Raw genomic sequence first — 17,864 nt, 5'->3', positions numbered from 1 at the left:
TCACCTCTCCCCCGATGTCCCATACTGTCAAAAAACTCGCCTTCAAGGTCTGCCACCCATTGGCCGTAGCTGGATTCAGTTTTTTTTCATGACAAAGACATGGCATCACTTTTCAACATGTTTTAATAGGTTATATTTTTAACTACCAAAACATTTACGGACAGGGTATTTAGTCATTAATTCAAAATATTTGTTCTATAACAAAGTAATCCTCATTTGATCATCACATGCATCAGTCTTTGTGTACTTAATATTTTGCCCATATTGTGGTTACTATTTTTAGTAGTGTTAAGCCTGTCTTCATTCCACAGACTTTACAAGTCGCTATATAACATCTCAAAACACAATTAAATACTGAAACCTTTTTTTTTTTCGTCCTCTATTAATGGATAAATAACACAATAACTGTAATCACTGCAATAGCTGGTTTGGGAACTCATAGTGAATGACCTTTTGCTTCCTGGGTTGTGCAGTGGACGGATACGGTGAGAGCCTACATCCCAGACGCCTTGTGGTACGACTACGACACGGTGAGTCCACACGCCGTCGTTCACAACATTGTCTCTCACTGATGCTCCTGAAACAGACTTTTCTACATCACAATGATTATTTTTCATTGAAATTTATTTTATTAATTTAAAGTATAGGTTTCAGTACTTATATGCCCATAAATCATCTTATTTTTGAAACATGTGAGGAGCATGTAGCAAAAATCACTACTTTAACATCTAATGTAGCCAAGACTAATGGGAAAAAAAACTATAAGACATTGCACACGCAAACATTCGCACAAACACACACACATACACACACACCCTCTTTCTAACAGGCTAACACGGGGAACATGTATCACACGAATCGCCGCCGCTGCTGTGGGCGTCATTGTCTGAGACAGAGAGACTCGGAGTTAAGATAAGACGGAGTGAGAGGAAGGACAAAGAGGGAGTGAACGAGGGGACGGGGACAAAGAAGGAGAAGAAGAGAGGAGGGGAACTATCTGAGGGAGATAAAAGAGGTGTTGAGCTCCTGCGGGACCCTACATGGTGGTGGAGGGGAGGGGGGAGGGGGGGGGGGGGGGGGGGGGGCAGCGGCGCCGGCTGTTGTTGCGAAAGCGGCCACTGATCTGATGAGTGATTAGATTGGCTGTCTTGCCACGGGCCTTCGTCCCCGGTTGGTCCCCCTGTGATTATCTTCTTTTTTTTTTGCCTTTTTCGTTGGATGGGGAGGAAGAGTCCTTGGCTGTTGGGAATATGTTGCTGGGGACGGGCCGGAAGAAGGTTTGTTAGTTGGAAAGAAAGGAGACAGGAGAAAACAAGTCAGGAAGGGAGACAGACTGGGCGCTGCTCTGCTCGGTGCGTGTTTCATTGTTGTTCTTCTGGTAGAAAACAGGGGGGCGTGTGATAAATGGCTAGGAGTTGGTGAGAGAGAAAGATACAAGAGGGAGGATCTGGGAGAAAATGGGGGATGGATGAAAACACACATGAAGGGGTGCAGTGGGGGGACGACTAGAGGATGAGGAATGGAGAGGAGAGGAGTGGAAAGGAGAGGAATGGAGAGCAGAGAAGGATGGGGAGAGGAGAGAAGAGGGGAGGAGAGAAGAGGAGTGGAGAGGAGAGGGGAGGAGGGGAGAGGTGAGGAGGGAAGAGGAAAAGAGGGGAGAGGAGGATGGTGAGAGGAGAGGAGGACCTCCTTAAAGCTCACAATGAGGTGGAGATAAGATCTGAAATTGCTTATAGACGCTCCAGTAACTCAGGCCCACACACCCTTATACTGTACCACGCCGCACACACACACACACACGCACACACACACACACACACGCACACACACACACACACACACACACACACACACACACACACACACACACACACACACACACACACACACAAGCACACAAACTGCCTCACATGCACAAGCATGCATACACTCACACACATGCACACACAAAATTAGAATGGAAAGAGAAAAGGATGAAAATGGAATTAGAGCACTACTAGAGAGAATAGAGAAGAGACAGAATGATGGAGGGAAGGAAAGGCAAGAGTGTATGGAAAAACAGATAGAGGGAAGAGAGCAAGTTTTAAATTGTCTTAGGCCAGCATGAGGATTGAGTCCTCCGGGGTTCAGAAATGAACTGTGCTCCTTCAAGGCTCTTATAGATATGCAAGTAAAGGGAAGGGAGACAGGAGAAAAGTGAAATCTGTGTGTTCGTCTTAGTTTCTCTCTATGTCCCTCTCCCAAAAGGACACACAAGACATTTTTGATCCATTCTGTTCTACAGTATAAATAACTGGGTATTAGAGAAGGGGTAGTATGACACTTGACGCTGTCTGTGATTCCATGATTCCACGCTGAAGTAACCAATCAATCTGTTCGATTTTCTTTGTCTTTTTTGGGGGGTTTATAACTCACAATGTTAAATGTGATTGAAGTCTATCCTGCACAATGACCACTGTACCCAAGGATACAAGACCTCCTAAGACTTATAACTCCTATTTATACACTTCCCTACATACATATTACTACTACCACCTACACTGACAAACTACTTCTGCTTCTACTATTTCAATACAACTACTAATAAGATAAATAATAATCAACAAATCCTCATGATAATACCAATACTGCATTAATTGATGTAGTTTTTGTAGTACAAATGTTACAAATTATTTTTAAATGGGATTTTTCCTATTCGTCTACTATTTGACCCATAATAGCGTTATTATATTCTTTATCTAGGGGAATCAACTCCTAGTTTCTATCCATCAGCGTACATCTCACAGTAGAGACACATTTAAAGTCTCTGGCTCCAGGCCAGACATTTTAGGGGAAATAAATAACCTTTTTATGTTCTGTCTAATCAGTGGGACCTAGTGAAAGCCAGGAAACAGCATTTCGACATGTATCTACCAGCGGACAAGCTTGGGTTACACATCAGAGGAGGGGCTATACTTCCAACCCAGACACCTGCTGTCACCACCACATACAGGTATAGAAACGCACACATCCCCATTCACACACACACACACACACACACACACACACACACACACACACACACACACACACACACACACACACACACACACACACACACACACAAACATACGCACACACACACACACACACACACACACATAATACACACACACGCACACAATCACACACAAAAGACACAAACACAGAGACAGACATTCATTGATAAATCATTTCAGCACATACCAAATAAAAACGTGTGTATGCGAACATTGTCTGTGTGTGTGCGCCCATTTATGTATTCATCCGCCGGCATGTATCTGGATGTAACAAGCTATTCTTCTGTGTGCGTTCCTCTAGTCGGCGTAACCCCATGGGTTTGATTGTTGCTCTTGACGACAACCAGCGCGCAGTAGGGGAGCTATTCTGGGATGATGGAGACTCCAGAGGTATCGCTTTCTTTTACTGTGATTCGTTTATCTGTGTGTGTGTCTCTACGTGTGCATGTGTGCATGTGTTTGTGTGTGTGTGTGTGTGTGAGTTTGTGTGAACTCCGTTTACACCTCTTATTATAGGCATCGTTTATGAGCGTTGAATTGAAGCGCTTATCTCAAAGAGTGCAGACAGCATCACTTGAAGGGGCTGCAGTGTTTTTAAACACCGGTGGTCTGCGGGTATCTATTAACCGGAGGGGTCTGGTCACATCAATGCCGGACTAATGTCACAGACACTGTGTGTCTTTGAATTGTGTTTCTATTGCCTGAACATGGGAGTTGGAGGAGTGGAGAGGGAAGGAAGTAAAGCAGGAAGAAAGGAAGGAAGGAAGGAAGGAAGGAAGGAAGGAAGGAAGGAAGGAAGGAAGGAAGGAAGGAAGGAAGGAAGGAAGGAAGGAATGGAGGGAGGGAGGGAGGGAGGGAGGGAGGGAGGGAGGGAGGGAGAAATGAAATAAGTATGTAAGGGAGGGAGGAGGTAAAGGATGAGGGAAGTAAAGATGGAAGAAAGACAGGAAATATAGAATGAAAGAAGGTAGGGAGGTTAAAAGGAGAGAAGGAAGGACATAAGTTAGGGAGGAAGGAAGTAAAGAAGGTAGAAAATAAGTAAAAGACAAAGGAAGTTAAGAAAGAAGATAGGAATAGGGATGGAGGAAGAAAGTAAACAAGAAAATATATAAATAAGGGAGGCAGGAAGTAAGGAAGGAAGGAAGGTCGGAAAAAGGAAGGAAGGAATAGAGAAACAACATAAACAAATAAATGCACCCAGGGAATCAATAAGATACACAGAAAGGAGGGAAGAGAATAAAGGACGAATGCATGAAGGAAGAAAACAAGGTAGGTAGAAATGGAGCTAGGGAGAGAGGGAGGAAGGAGGGACTTGGGGAAAAGGTTAAAGAACTTGGAAAGGAGAAAAACATGACGCAAGGTGGGAGGGAATAAGGAAGGGGCATGGAAAAGGAATAAAGAAACAGAAAAGCGTAACAAAGTCTTTAATGTCATGCTCTTCTGTTGCAGCAACCGTTGAAAATGGGAACCACATCCACTACAACTTCTCTGTTCATGATGTGAGTTGTATTTTGTTCAACCTACACACTTTCATCGCAGCTTTCAGATCCATCCCACACATTGCTTGTGAACTTCAATCAAGAGTCTTGAACCACAAGACAATATAGACACCAATCTAGCAACAACATTCCCTCTTACACCAAGAAAGATTGATCCATGTAAAAAGCAATGCAGGGTCACGCGCTGTGTTCCTGCTTCATATAAACCTGTGAAATCCCTTCTAAGCTTGTGATGCAAACGTTGACTTGTTTTCTCTTGTTTTTGGTATTTTGGTCTTACCGATTCAAATGTGTTTAGAACACTGTGACACTGTATAGAGAATACTAGAGACTTTGCCTCGGGTTCATAAGGATGACCCTTTAGTGCATATGTTGATATTCATTATAGTGAGATGATGATGATGATGATGATGATGATGATGATGATGATGATGATGATGATGATGGTAAGGATGAGGATAATGAAGTTGATGCTGAAGATGCTGATGAGGCAGTTGATGAAGAGGATCATAGTGACACAACATTTTTTAGATGATTGTGAATGTAATAATAATAATTATTATTATTATTACTATATTATCATTATAGATATCATTATTTGTTTATCAAATATTGCTATTGTCAATATCAATGTCATTGCCATTGCTTATGAGAAAGAGATATAGTGCGCTGCTCCTCATTGATTGTTTCAGTAAAAGCTTTCAGCACTATGCAATACAGCATATCAAGCTTATGATCAAATAGCTGAAAGGTAATTCCCCAGAATCATTTTGATCCATCTTTGCAGAGGAAATCAATTTCTTTGAGGTTGTATCACCTTTTAATTTCAATGACAAAACATTCTCATCCATCCATCAAGAAATATGAGCTTGTCGTCAAGAAACTAAAGGACACATCTAGAAGCCAATACTTCAATTTCAATAATATCTTTTCCTAAGTATGCTCTAGGCCTACTATTTATAGCCTCATTTTGTTTTGATTTCCGGCCTCACTGCTTTCGCTGGCAATCCCCTGAGCACAGTTCTACTTGGTTACCGACAGGTAAAGTTCTTCTTACCTCCGTAAGACGTACTTTGTAAGTCCATCGCAAATCCCTATGAGTATCTTAACATGAGCTATCGTCTCTTTGAAGTCGAATAACCGATCTTCACCTAAAAAACAATAGCATTAACGCAAGCCTCACGCTCTGGATAAACCGCTTGATGAGACGTGGTGTCGTCCCGCTGCAGGGAGTTCTGACCATGCAGGTGACCCATGCCGGCTACAAGGACCTGGGTGGCCTGGTGTTCGGGGAAATCAAGGTCCTGGGTGTGCCACAGCCCCCGCCGCTGGTGACGGTTACCCACGGGAACACCATCACCATTCTCAATGAAAACAGCATCCGCTACGACGCCGTCAAGAAGGTGAGCGCTGCACGCAGACGCCACAGCGTTGTGCCTGCTTAATCTCCCAAACAGGGGGGGGTTAGGCAAGCACCCAAAAGCACGCTGGCAATCATAGCAAAAGTTCTTGATTTGGTGATTGAATTAATGAAGAAAAGGCAAGAAAATAAATAAATTTAAAAATATACATATGCATCTATTAATATCTTAAGATTCAGATTTAATTATATATTTACATATATAAATATTTGTTATTTTACCACAGCATTGTGTAAATACCAATCACTGGACACACCTCTGCCTTGACACAGTTCTGAATCAATACATTTATAGATTCGACAAACTAATCTATAAACATTGTTGGTTACTTCGGCATATGCTTAATATGAAAATAAAAATAAGAAAATAATAACTATAATTCGATAACGACACCCAATCATTTGTTTCTTACATGTATGATCTATTGACTTAAATTTTGTTACGTAACTTTTCGTATTTTTATATAGCTATAAATATATCTATATAGATAAATATATGTCACGTTATGCAGTCATGATGAATCTGACATTGGTGGGGACTGTAAGCTGATCCCATTTGTTTCAATAAGATATCCATGACGCTGTACTCCTCAAGGTTAACCTAAGTTTCAGAAATAGAAGTGTGTGTGTGTGTGTGTGTGTGTGTGTGTGTGTGTGTGTGTGTGTGTGTGTGTGTGTGTGTGTGTGTGTGTGTGTGTGTGTGTGTGTGTGTGTGTGTGTGTGTGTGTGTATGTGTTTGTCTGTGTGTTGGCGAGACACAGAGAGACAGGCAGAGATAGCGGTGGATAACTTAAATTAAGAGCTTGACCTTACAGCGTTTCCTGGGCATTATGGACATCCGGCAATAAGGTGTCAGAACTGCTGTCAATTGTGTTTGTGAAGTCGTGCAGGTTTGTTCAGGTGTGCACTTTTGTGTTTCTGCCATTGTGTTGGGGTGTGTGTGGGGGGGGTGTGTGTGGGTGCGTATGAAGGTCTTCGTGGTTGTCTGTGTTTGTGAATGGTTGTATCTGCCCTTCAAGGTCTGTATGGTCCACCGCTCATGTAAGCACTTGTCAATGACTCATAGCAGTAATCATTTCCTGTAACACATCCATCATCCTCGACGTGTCCTGCTCTCTAAACCAGCCTGGAGAACAATTGTCGCGGTCACGTCTGCGATGCTGGCATGTTACAACAGCTGCACCGTGACGTGTTTTGCAACACGTTCAGCGGCCAAACGGGACTGTCAAGCGCTTCTGTCTGGCTTTACATGCGGCGGGGGGGGAGCATGTGTTCTACACTTTAATGCATAGAACTCACTTTAGTGCGTCCCGTCCCCGATGCTCTCTGTGATAATCTCATGTCTCTTTCCTTGTTCTACCGCGTGTGTTGTTGTTTTGTTTGTTGTATTCACCACGTTCATGGCTCCACAATCTCTCTCCTGGTAATAAGTAGGACAGTCGGTACGTTTACATTAGTATCAGTACAAGTATTGCATTTTATTATATTGTACTGTATTATATTGTATACGATTTGTTAATTTGTGCTTTGCATACGCGCCAGGTGCTGGTGGTGAGCGGCCTGGAGCTGATTGTGGGTGAGTCGTACCTGGTGGCGTGGCAAAGGGGGGGGGCTGAGTACCAGAGGTTCGACTGCTACCCACAGAAGGGCCAAGTGGCCACTGAGGACAGCTGCAAGGCTAGAGGCTGCCTCTGGGAGGTAGGGGACACAGCAGAATACACACACACACACACACACCTACACCTACACCTACACACACACACACACACACACACACACACACACACACACACACACACACACACACACACACACACACACAATTCAGCAAATTCTTCAAACCAACATAGACTCAGAAAACCCACACAACATTAATCTGTCCACCCATCCATTCGTCCACCTGATCAACAAGCAATTCATCCCGCCATCCGCCCTTCCATCCAACCAGTAAATCCCATTGCAGCACGTAACACATTTACATTGAGGGGTGGCATGCGGCTCAGGAGAGCGAGTTAGCTGGAAACCGTAAGATTGCTAGTTCGATCCCCAGCTCCTCCTAGCTGAGTGTCGAGGTTTTCCCTGGGCAAGACACCTAACGCCTAACTGCTCCCGACGAGCTTGCCTTGCATGATTGACACTGCCATCGTAAGTGAATGTGTACATGAAAGGGTGAACGTTTCAGCCATCTGCACTTTGGGTGGCCACTGGTTAGAAAAGCGCTATATAAATGGAGTCTATTTACCATTTACAAAAGATGACTAATTCTTTTGAGAATGAATGCTCCCTAAACGCTGTCTTTCCCCGTTCCTTTTAGCCTACCACCCGTTCAGGCGCTCCATGGTGTTTCTATCCTGAGGACTACGGCTACGGCGCTACCATAATTAACGAGGCAGACTCGGGAATGACCTTTGACATCACAAGAAACGGGAAGTATGGGAGCAGTGGACTCCCAGGCTCCCCGGACATTGACCAACTCCGCGTGGAGGTCCGCTATCACAGCGAACACATGCTGCAATTCAAGGTGTGTGTCGTTGTATATGGACACCACGTATGTGTGTGGCGTGGTGTCCATCTTTCATCAGGTGATCTTTATGCAAAAGCCGCACTTTGTGCTTGTTTTATCTTCGGGTTCCTGCAGCTGGGAGCACAAGTAGAAATATAAACCAAATCATATCTAGGTTCCTTGCAGACACCAATCTTTATATGTACTTTACTATGTCACAGACATACGCACAACAAACAAACTACGACTTGGGGCCATTATATCTATCCTTGGTGTCTCTATGATGTGTGGTCTGTGATAGATCTGGGATCCGTCCAACAAGCGCTACGAGGTCCCGGTTCCTCTCTCCGTCCCCGCCACTCCAGAGACAAGCGAGGCCAAGAGGCTGTACAAGGTCGTCATCACCAACAGGCCCTTTGGGATCAAGGTGATCCGAAAGAGCACGGAAACCACCATGTGAGTACTGCAGCAGATGTCGGTTTTACTACGTCCATGGGGAGAGATGGATTTTTTTTAGAGGGCTTTGGTAGGCATGGATTATGTTTGAGCTCGGAGGAGGAAGTGGCGGCAGGTTGGACTGGCGGAAGGGAATTTTTTTGTGCTGAAAATCAAGTGCAACATCTCATTTCACAGTTGCTGCTTGTATTGTGGGTTGCTATAATGGACCTGGGCGGTCACGTGGTCTCGCTGAGACCCTGGAGTTCTCGGAAGCCTTTTGACAGGAAAACATTCACGATGAAGGGGGGTTCCAAGAAGGGTTGGATTTATTGGTTGTGCTCACTCAGCCGGTCGCATATTTGAAGAGGGCATAGTTCCTAGGAGTCCATTGTCAGCAACTAAGGTAAAACATTTACATGTACACAGTAAAACAATACAATAATATCTGCCATTGAACCTATGTGATATGGTTATGGTCCTTCATAGATGGGGTTTAACCAAACTCCCTGGGTCTGTATGCATGAAATAAACTCATTCTAGGTGACTGATCTAACGTCACAAATTTAACAATTGAAAAAATGTGTTTTCATATTTCTCATGGTCCGGACAGCACATGCTAAGTGGTCAGTGAGGTCTGCTTTTGTTCTGCTCTGAAGCACCACTTACAGTTGTTCGCTTCATGTGTGTATGTTTTGGTAATAATAGTTGTATTCCCTGCAGATATGGTTGAATGAGTAAGATGCTTTTGCTTCTTGCAGTCTTATTGCACTCTGCTTTTGACCATTTGCAGTCAAGCAAATATCTTTAGACCTATCTCTCTCTCCCTCTCTCTCTCTCTCTCCCTCACTCTCCTCTCTCTCTCTCTCTCTCTCTCTCTCTCTCTCTCTCTCTCTCTCTCTCTCTCTCTCTCTCTCTCTCTCTCTCTCTCTCTCTCTCTCTCTCTCTCTCTCTCTCTCTCTCTCTCTCTCTCTCCTTCTCTCTCTCTCCATGCTCAGTTGGGACTCGGCCGTGCCGGGCTTCACCTTCTCAGACATGTTCATCCAGGTCTCCACGCGTTTGTCCTCGGAGTACGTGTACGGCTTCGGCGAGACGGAGCATCAGACTTACAGACACAACCTCAACTACCACACCTGGGGCATGTTCGCCAAGGACCAGCCGCCTGGCGTGAGTGCTCAAACGCACGCACACGCACACACACACAAACACACAAACATGTTTGATTCTTGAACATCGCAATTTTAAACGATACAATGCACTGCATCGCAAAAGGTGACAGTAATTCACAAAAAATATTATTTGCTATTTCATGGGCTAGTCCTCAAGTAATGTATCATTAGCAATGTTTAGCTCCCTTTAAAGGACACTTTCACAGGTTTCAAAAATATATGATATGTGTATCTAACTATGATAGAATGGAGTGGAGGGTGGGCATTAGCCCAAGGTTCAGCATAGTCGAGTGACTAAGGTTCTCTTCCCCCAACCAGAAGGCACTGGGTGTGATCTCCCATGCCCAAAGCCTACATATAGGCATCCATGAGGAGGCTGCATAACTGTAGGATGAAAAAACAGAATCTAACTATTTTCTTGCAGGTGCATGGGATTACCTTATAAATAATATAGTCTCATAAAGCAAAATAGGGAAATCAAATCGTTATTTATATTGACGTAACAGCATTCCCTTAACAAGGCACTATTATAGGACTGCTTAGCAAAGTTATAAAACAGATGATAAAATTAAGCTAAATGATGTAGTGTGGTGTGTAGAGAACATGCTGAAAAACTGCTTTGCCATTTACAATAGCTTTTGATGCCTTTGTCTAAGCCCAGCTGTGATCCCTTAGGCAGCAATAGAGACAACTTTTCTCATGCACAGTTATGAAACCCCTTAGTGTTATTGTGCAAAAGTATCTGACGATGGTCCAACATATCGAGGTCAAACGTTTATTGGTTGGGTTTGTTCACCTTTTCTTTGTGTCATACAACAGAGATTAAAAGGATGTTTTGTTTTTTTCGAGAGAATGTATGAATAATTTACTGAACTTTACACACCAGGATGGGGATAGTGCAGAAACTATGTGATGGTACAGTAACTTATAATATCTTTACAACATCGACTACCTCGCAAAATACATCTTAACATGCATGTAAAATATGCATTTAGAATTCCATCTCATCCCATTTCAGCCCATTAGTTCTACTTAAACTCCAAAAGAGTGAGACACAATACACATAGAATTGACCCTCATGATATCAGTGTTTCTCAAATGATTAACTGCGCACTGTTAACGGCGACAGTGGCTGTGGCAGACCCTCCGCGACTCTGTCAAAGGCCATTTCACTGTCTGCGCCGTGGACGACGCAAATAAGGGTTTTGGAGCGTCATGATTTTTTCCTTTTGGAGTCAGGAGAATACGGCGTTGACGTCTTCTTGCTCGTGTCAGCATTACCGGGTTTTAATTGCCGAGCCGTCAGAGAAACCTCCACAGGGTGTGGAGTGGGTAAAAGACCTTCGGAGAGATGAAGAGGAGATTGATAGGGTGGAGGGGTTATTAAGGAGATGGCCAAATATAAAGCTAAAGTGTGGACTAAGTGAACAGCTAGATGACTACAGAGCAGATATGTAACATTCTACGATACTACTAAGACTTTTTGCCAATGAAAAAGAGAGGGAAGATAAAAAGAAGAAGAAATAGCATGTGTGTGCATGTATATTGGTGTTTGTGTATTTGTATGTTGATGGTGTGTGTGTTTGTATGTTGTTGGTGTCTGTGTGTGTTTGTGTGTTTCTATGTCCATGGTGTCTGTGTGTCTTTGCACAAGGCAAGGAGCACATAACGCATGAGTGACAACACAGGAGCTTATTCATTGGCTGTCACTTGTTGTCAGCAGACAAGTAAATGACCTTTCTCCTCTCTGATTCAGACTCATGATGCATGTGTCCTGTGACACGCACACACACACACACACACACACACACACACACACACACACACACACACACACACACACACACACACACACACACACACACACACACACACACACGCGCACATTCGCAGCCATTTCTCTTTTTTTGACGCGGAATAAGAGTGTCCCTGTATGGCAGAAGTGTAGGCCCCTGGCTCGCTGTGACAGGCCCATGACGGTGGCTCACACAGCAGTGACAGCCAATAGCAGCCCTGCTACCCTGCAGCCCTCCAACAGCCTGTCATCCATCCAGCTCTCCTTATCTGTCCAGGACCGTCTCCATCGCCACACCGCCACATCCAGAGAACCACAACGCCCTCTTGGCAATTAGAGGGCATTCAAGCACATTCGTGAACCACACACACACACACACAGACACACACACACACATACACACACACACTATACACACACACACACACACACACACACTATACACACACGCACGCACGCACACACACACACACACACACACACACACACACACACACACACACACACACACACACACACACACACACACACACACACACACACACCACACACACACACACACACACACACACACACACACACACACACACACACTCACTCACTCACTCACTCACTCACTCACTCACTCACTCACTCACTCACTCACTCACTCACTCACTCACTCACTCACTCACTCACTCACTCACTCACTCACTCACTCACTCACTCACTCACTCACTCACTCACTCACTCACTCACTCACTCACTCACTCACCCACCCACCCACCCACCCACCCACCCACCCACCCACCCACCCACCCACCCACTCACTCACTCACTCACTCACTCACTCACTCACTCACTCACTCACTCACTCACTCACTCACTCACTCACTCACTCACTCACTCACTCACTCACTCACTCACTCACTCACTCACTCACTCACTCACTCACTCACTCACTCACTCACTCACTCACTCACTCACTCACACACACACACACACACACACACACACACACACACACACACACACACACACACACACAAAACCCTTCTGACAGTATAGGGCTTGCATGATTATTGGAAAAAGAAAGCTGTACATACAAACAGGATGGAGGTGGAGGGGATTAAAGGCAAACAAACATGAACAATTGACGGATGTGCACCTAAGCATAATAAATGCGGCAGAAACAGAAGAAATGTGACTCAGTGTTTTAACGGGCCGAGGGGCGAGCAGTGGGGGAGGTGCCTGTGCACTCAAGGCAGACGCATCAAGAGGGAGATGCGCCATGGTCTGTCACTCTGTTTGCGCAGAGATGGACGTTTTGAAGGTCAGTGGGCTGACGCTGTCCCCTGATTTGCCCCCTTAGGACAAGAAGAACTGCTACGGGGTCCACCCCTTCCACATGGGCCTGGAGACCACGGCCCACGCCCACGGCGTCCTGCTGCTGAACAGCAACGCGATGGGTGAGCCGCACACACACACACACGCACGCACGCACGCACACGCGCATACACACACACACACACTCACACACACGCGCACACGCACACACACACACTCACATGCACACACTTACATGCACACGCAAACGCATGCATACACATGCGCACACACACATGCCATGTGAATGCATTTACACATGCGCACCCACACACAAAATAGAAACACATGTACACACAGCTATACAAACACATAACCTCGAAATATGTGTTATACATTGCCAATGCATTAGTATAAACATGTAGATATATGGCAGCCTAATCTAAATCTAAATCTAAATCATAACATTGGCAACAACCACTTGTGTATGCATTGCTCATACATATATATTTGTCTGCAACAAGTAAGGTGGTCCACCTTCAAGTATATCTAGTTAGGTATGATATTCACTTCTATACATTGCCTCTCTACACAAAGACCTTGGGATGTGTACTATGTATCTATACTACGACCCCCCCCCCCACTCACACACGCACACACACACACACACACACACACACACACACACACACACACACACACACACACACACACACACACACACACACACACATACCCCCCCCCCCCCCCACACACACACACACACACACACACACACACACACACACACACACACGCACACACACACACACACACACACACACACACACACACGCCGCAACCCTTCTACACCATCATGTTGACCTTTTGAGGTCAATACCCCATTGAGTCTGGATACTGAAGCGAACCCATTGTGTGTTATTTGTGTGTAGATGTGACGTTCCAGCCCACGCCGTCCATAACCTACAGAACTATTGGGGGCATCCTGGACTTCTACATGGTCCTTGGACCCACTCCAGAGATGGTTGTGCAGCAGTACACCGAAGTAAGTAGAGAGAGAGAGATTAAGAGAGAGAGAGAGAGAGAGAGAGAGAGAGAGAGAGAGAGAGAGAGAGAGAGAGAGAGAGAGAGAGAGAGAGAGAGACTGTTAATGTTTGTGTGTCTGTGTTTCTGGCCGTGGGCCGCTGTTGATGGACTGTAGCAGCTGGGAGTTCCTCGCTTCATTGCCCTCTTTCATCTACCCAATCTCAAAACGTGCACACACACACAAACACACACACACACACACACACAAACACACATATACACACTCATTCAAACACATGCACACACACACAGACACACAAACACACCAACATACACAAACACAGACAATATAATCATTGTATTGGATTTTCCTGGATATCTCAAAAATATATTTTTTTCTGTTCTGAACATTTCCTGACTTCATTTGTTTTTTTCTCCTTTCCCAACAGCTTATTGGCCGCCCTGTTTTACCTGCCTATTGGTCACTTGGGTTCCAGCTCTGTCGTTATGGTTATGCCAATGACAAGGAGATAGCGGATCTATATCGAGACATGGTGGCGGCCGGCATACCCTATGTAAGTTCCCAGAGAGAGAGAGAGCACCCTAAGATGTATGGACTGCCATAAGGTCCCATGGTATCATATCTGGCCTATGTGTTTCAGCCTTCCTCAGGCCAAAGCTAAATGCCTATTTTGTACCGTTATAAATGAGTCATGGCGTAAGCGGTGATTGCTTTCAGACATTTGGCGTGCTCTGGTGTCAACAGGCTGTGAAATGGTTATAGCTAATAATGCCATAACGGCCAATGGTTCATGCGAATGCCTGCCAGTCTTTTAAACCATGCTGATTTGGATCAAATAAATGTGTCGCGCCACACCTCCCACACAAAGATGTAAAAACAAAGTGTTCACTTTATGAATAAGGCCCAATCAAGGATAACGCCGGAGCACCGCACCATTGGCCCTCGACTACAACGCCTATTAACCTTCACCCCGACCGCTCTGGATCTCCATAGTTAAAAGGAACTAACGTCATCAAGCTATTCATATTGAGCACAATACGATGATGACAGCACCACTTCTCCGCTGAGTTATGACAGCGCTGGGACGGTCGCTCAAGGCAAACTGCCCAGTTTAACCTGAGCCCATGTCTCATCATTGTCTAAGATATGCTTCACAGTATGCACTCATCGATTGCATTACATGGCCTAATGGAAGAGATACAGATGCTGGATGCTTACAGGCCCCAAACCTAGTTTATGCTAATGCATTCAATGTGCTGGTGCCCCTTATGTCATCTGTGTGACAATTAAGTATATATATGTATAATACACAGGTAAAAACGGTACGTATAAATCTGTAATATTGTAGATACATAAATAGAGTATCCAATCGATTCCTTCACTTATTGTCCAATTACGCATATTGATGTGTAGGATAGAAAATCGAATGTGTGAAATGTGATCGATACGATTTGATTTGTGTGCTCCACAGGACGTCCAGTATGCAGATATTGACTACATGGATCGCCAGTTGAACTTTGTTTTGGACCCAGAATTTACTGGACTTCCTGCCTTGGTGGATCGCATGAGGGGCGAAGGCATGAGGTTTATCTTCATTCTGGTAATGATACTATCCATGATATGATACAGACGCTAATGACTTTTGTACGTAACATGATATAGATGGCAACACGTTGGGGATACCTACACCAAAGAGTTAACTGATCAGTATTAGCAACCTCCTAGTATAATATGAGCGGCATACATATCAGGAACATATACATTTGCCACATAGTTACAAGTGACATACTTCTTGGAGTGCAGTGTCATTGGGACATTTCAAATTGGACTGCATGGGGGAAGTAAAGAAACCAAAATGCTTTTCCAGGATCCAGCCATCGCAGGCAATGAAACAAAGCCTTACCCCGCTTTTGACCGTGGATTGGAACAGAATGTCTTCATCAAGTGGCCCAAGGAGTTGGGCGACGGGATTGTCTGGGGCAAGGTAAGAAACGGGACACGGTGGGACAGAGACAGACAATGAGAAACATGGGATGCAATGTGACTCATTGCGAGCCATACTTTGTGTTTGTATTTGCAGGTGTGGCCGGATCGCCCAAATGTCACGGTGAATGAATCTCTGGACTGGGATACCCAAGTGGAGGTATGGTTGCTCTGTCCAGTATCCTACGCTCCCTGCTGCTCCGATCAAGTCACCTGTACACGTGTGTGTGTTTGTGAGCGAGACCGATCCCTCTCTCACCTGGCTGTTCTCCTGTACCCCTGACGTCCCCAGAGGTACAGAGCCTACGCCGCGTTCCCCGACTTCTTCCGCAACCACACGGCCAAGTGGTGGCTTCAGGAAATCAAGGACTTCTATGAGAGCTTGAAGTTTGATGGACTGTGGATTGTGAGTCAGCCACTCATGTGTTTGCATCAAAACATTGTAGAGAGATTGTTGTTGTTAGGAATCGGTGTAAACGTTTACTTTTTTTATCAACCCTTTGCCCAGGACATGAACGAGCCTGCCAGCTTTGTCCATGGCACTGTAGGGGGAAAGTGTCTTGGCTCGGATCTCCTGGAAAATCCTCCATACATGCCACGTAAGGAAACCGCACAAAGTGTGCATCTAATAGTCAATGGACGCACTCACATACTCATGCATGCTAGTAAACCCCCATGTCAATCTCCCATTATACCCGTGGTGCATGTGTCTGTGTGTGCCTGGGGTATAGTGCGTGATAGTGTTAATACCTCCACTTATCCCCACCAACACCACCACCATCACAACCACCAGCGCTGGACGCCATGGAAAATGGGCTGAACCATAAAACTCTGTGCATGAACAGTCAGCAGTTCCTCAGTGATGGAACTCCGGTGAGACACTACGATGTGCACAACCTCTACGGCTGGTCTCACGCCAAGCCCACCTACGAGTAAGTGTTTATCCTGTCACTGGCTGAATCCAGGAATAATGCATGTGTTATGTATATTTATATAAACAATAATGTATGTATATGTCTAATGCAATCAGCACAAATTTGGGTTTTCATCAATCAAATTCATAATGAAAGGAAAATAAACATGAGCAAGTAAGCGGTGCCTTACTGAATCCTGTAGCCAAATTTGGATAATAAGTAACTCGCATGCACCGATGCCAGGACATAAGAAAGATTGTCATTGGCAGTTTAGTCTTAGGTCTCTTGGACAGGGACACATTGACGCTTGGAACATGAAATTGAACCGGGCGACCCGCGAGCTACAAGACGGCTCCCTCTTCCTCTTGCATGACAAATATAAGACATTCAGGCAGTAGAAGAGCTGGAAAGGAATGAATCTACGTCGTGAGCCCAGAGCACTTTGGTGTTTCGGGACAGAGGCAAATTAATGTTTTTTCAAATTCATTTCCCATCGAAAGTAGACTAAAGCTATTTTTCTTTATACTGAAAAGGGAGAATTTTAGGCTTGTTGCTATTTTCCTATTTAGTCATTTAGGGGACGGCTTGATCCAAGGCGACAGAGCGAAAATCAGATGGGCTGAGGGCATCTTGTTCATTGAAGTCTAAAAGGCAGACTGTTTCAGCTGGGAGTCAAGCACCCGAGCCACCACACCTTCCCGCCCCAAAGTGCTATAGCTGTGAGCTGGTGATGTAACACTGTACTCCACCGGTTT

At 44.9% G+C, this 17,864-nt stretch overlaps 1 protein-coding gene across 1 annotated transcript in view; it reads left to right on the top strand.

The window, feature by feature from the left end:
- The window catches only part of si (sucrase-isomaltase), an 83,389-nt gene that overhangs the window by 34,351 nt on the left and 31,174 nt on the right, over positions 1-17,864 (top strand). Inside the window, exons 20-37 of the mRNA XM_060076236.1 lie at positions 474-530; positions 2,868-2,992; positions 3,340-3,428; positions 4,488-4,537; positions 5,767-5,940; positions 7,500-7,655; positions 8,272-8,478; positions 8,762-8,916; positions 9,894-10,062; positions 13,211-13,307; positions 14,097-14,209; positions 14,640-14,765; positions 15,684-15,812; positions 16,080-16,196; positions 16,293-16,355; positions 16,488-16,601; positions 16,704-16,794; positions 16,989-17,127. Of these exons, the coding sequence (XP_059932219.1) occupies positions 474-530; positions 2,868-2,992; positions 3,340-3,428; positions 4,488-4,537; positions 5,767-5,940; positions 7,500-7,655; positions 8,272-8,478; positions 8,762-8,916; positions 9,894-10,062; positions 13,211-13,307; positions 14,097-14,209; positions 14,640-14,765; positions 15,684-15,812; positions 16,080-16,196; positions 16,293-16,355; positions 16,488-16,601; positions 16,704-16,794; positions 16,989-17,127 (2,171 nt within the window). The remainder of the gene's footprint in view (positions 1-473; positions 531-2,867; positions 2,993-3,339; positions 3,429-4,487; positions 4,538-5,766; positions 5,941-7,499; positions 7,656-8,271; positions 8,479-8,761; positions 8,917-9,893; positions 10,063-13,210; positions 13,308-14,096; positions 14,210-14,639; positions 14,766-15,683; positions 15,813-16,079; positions 16,197-16,292; positions 16,356-16,487; positions 16,602-16,703; positions 16,795-16,988; positions 17,128-17,864) is intronic.

Source organism: Gadus macrocephalus, chromosome 16 (genome assembly GCF_031168955.1).
Source record: "Gadus macrocephalus chromosome 16, ASM3116895v1".
NCBI lineage: Eukaryota > Metazoa > Chordata > Actinopteri > Gadiformes > Gadidae > Gadus > Gadus macrocephalus.
This window is presented reverse-complemented; position numbering and strand designations above follow the sequence as displayed.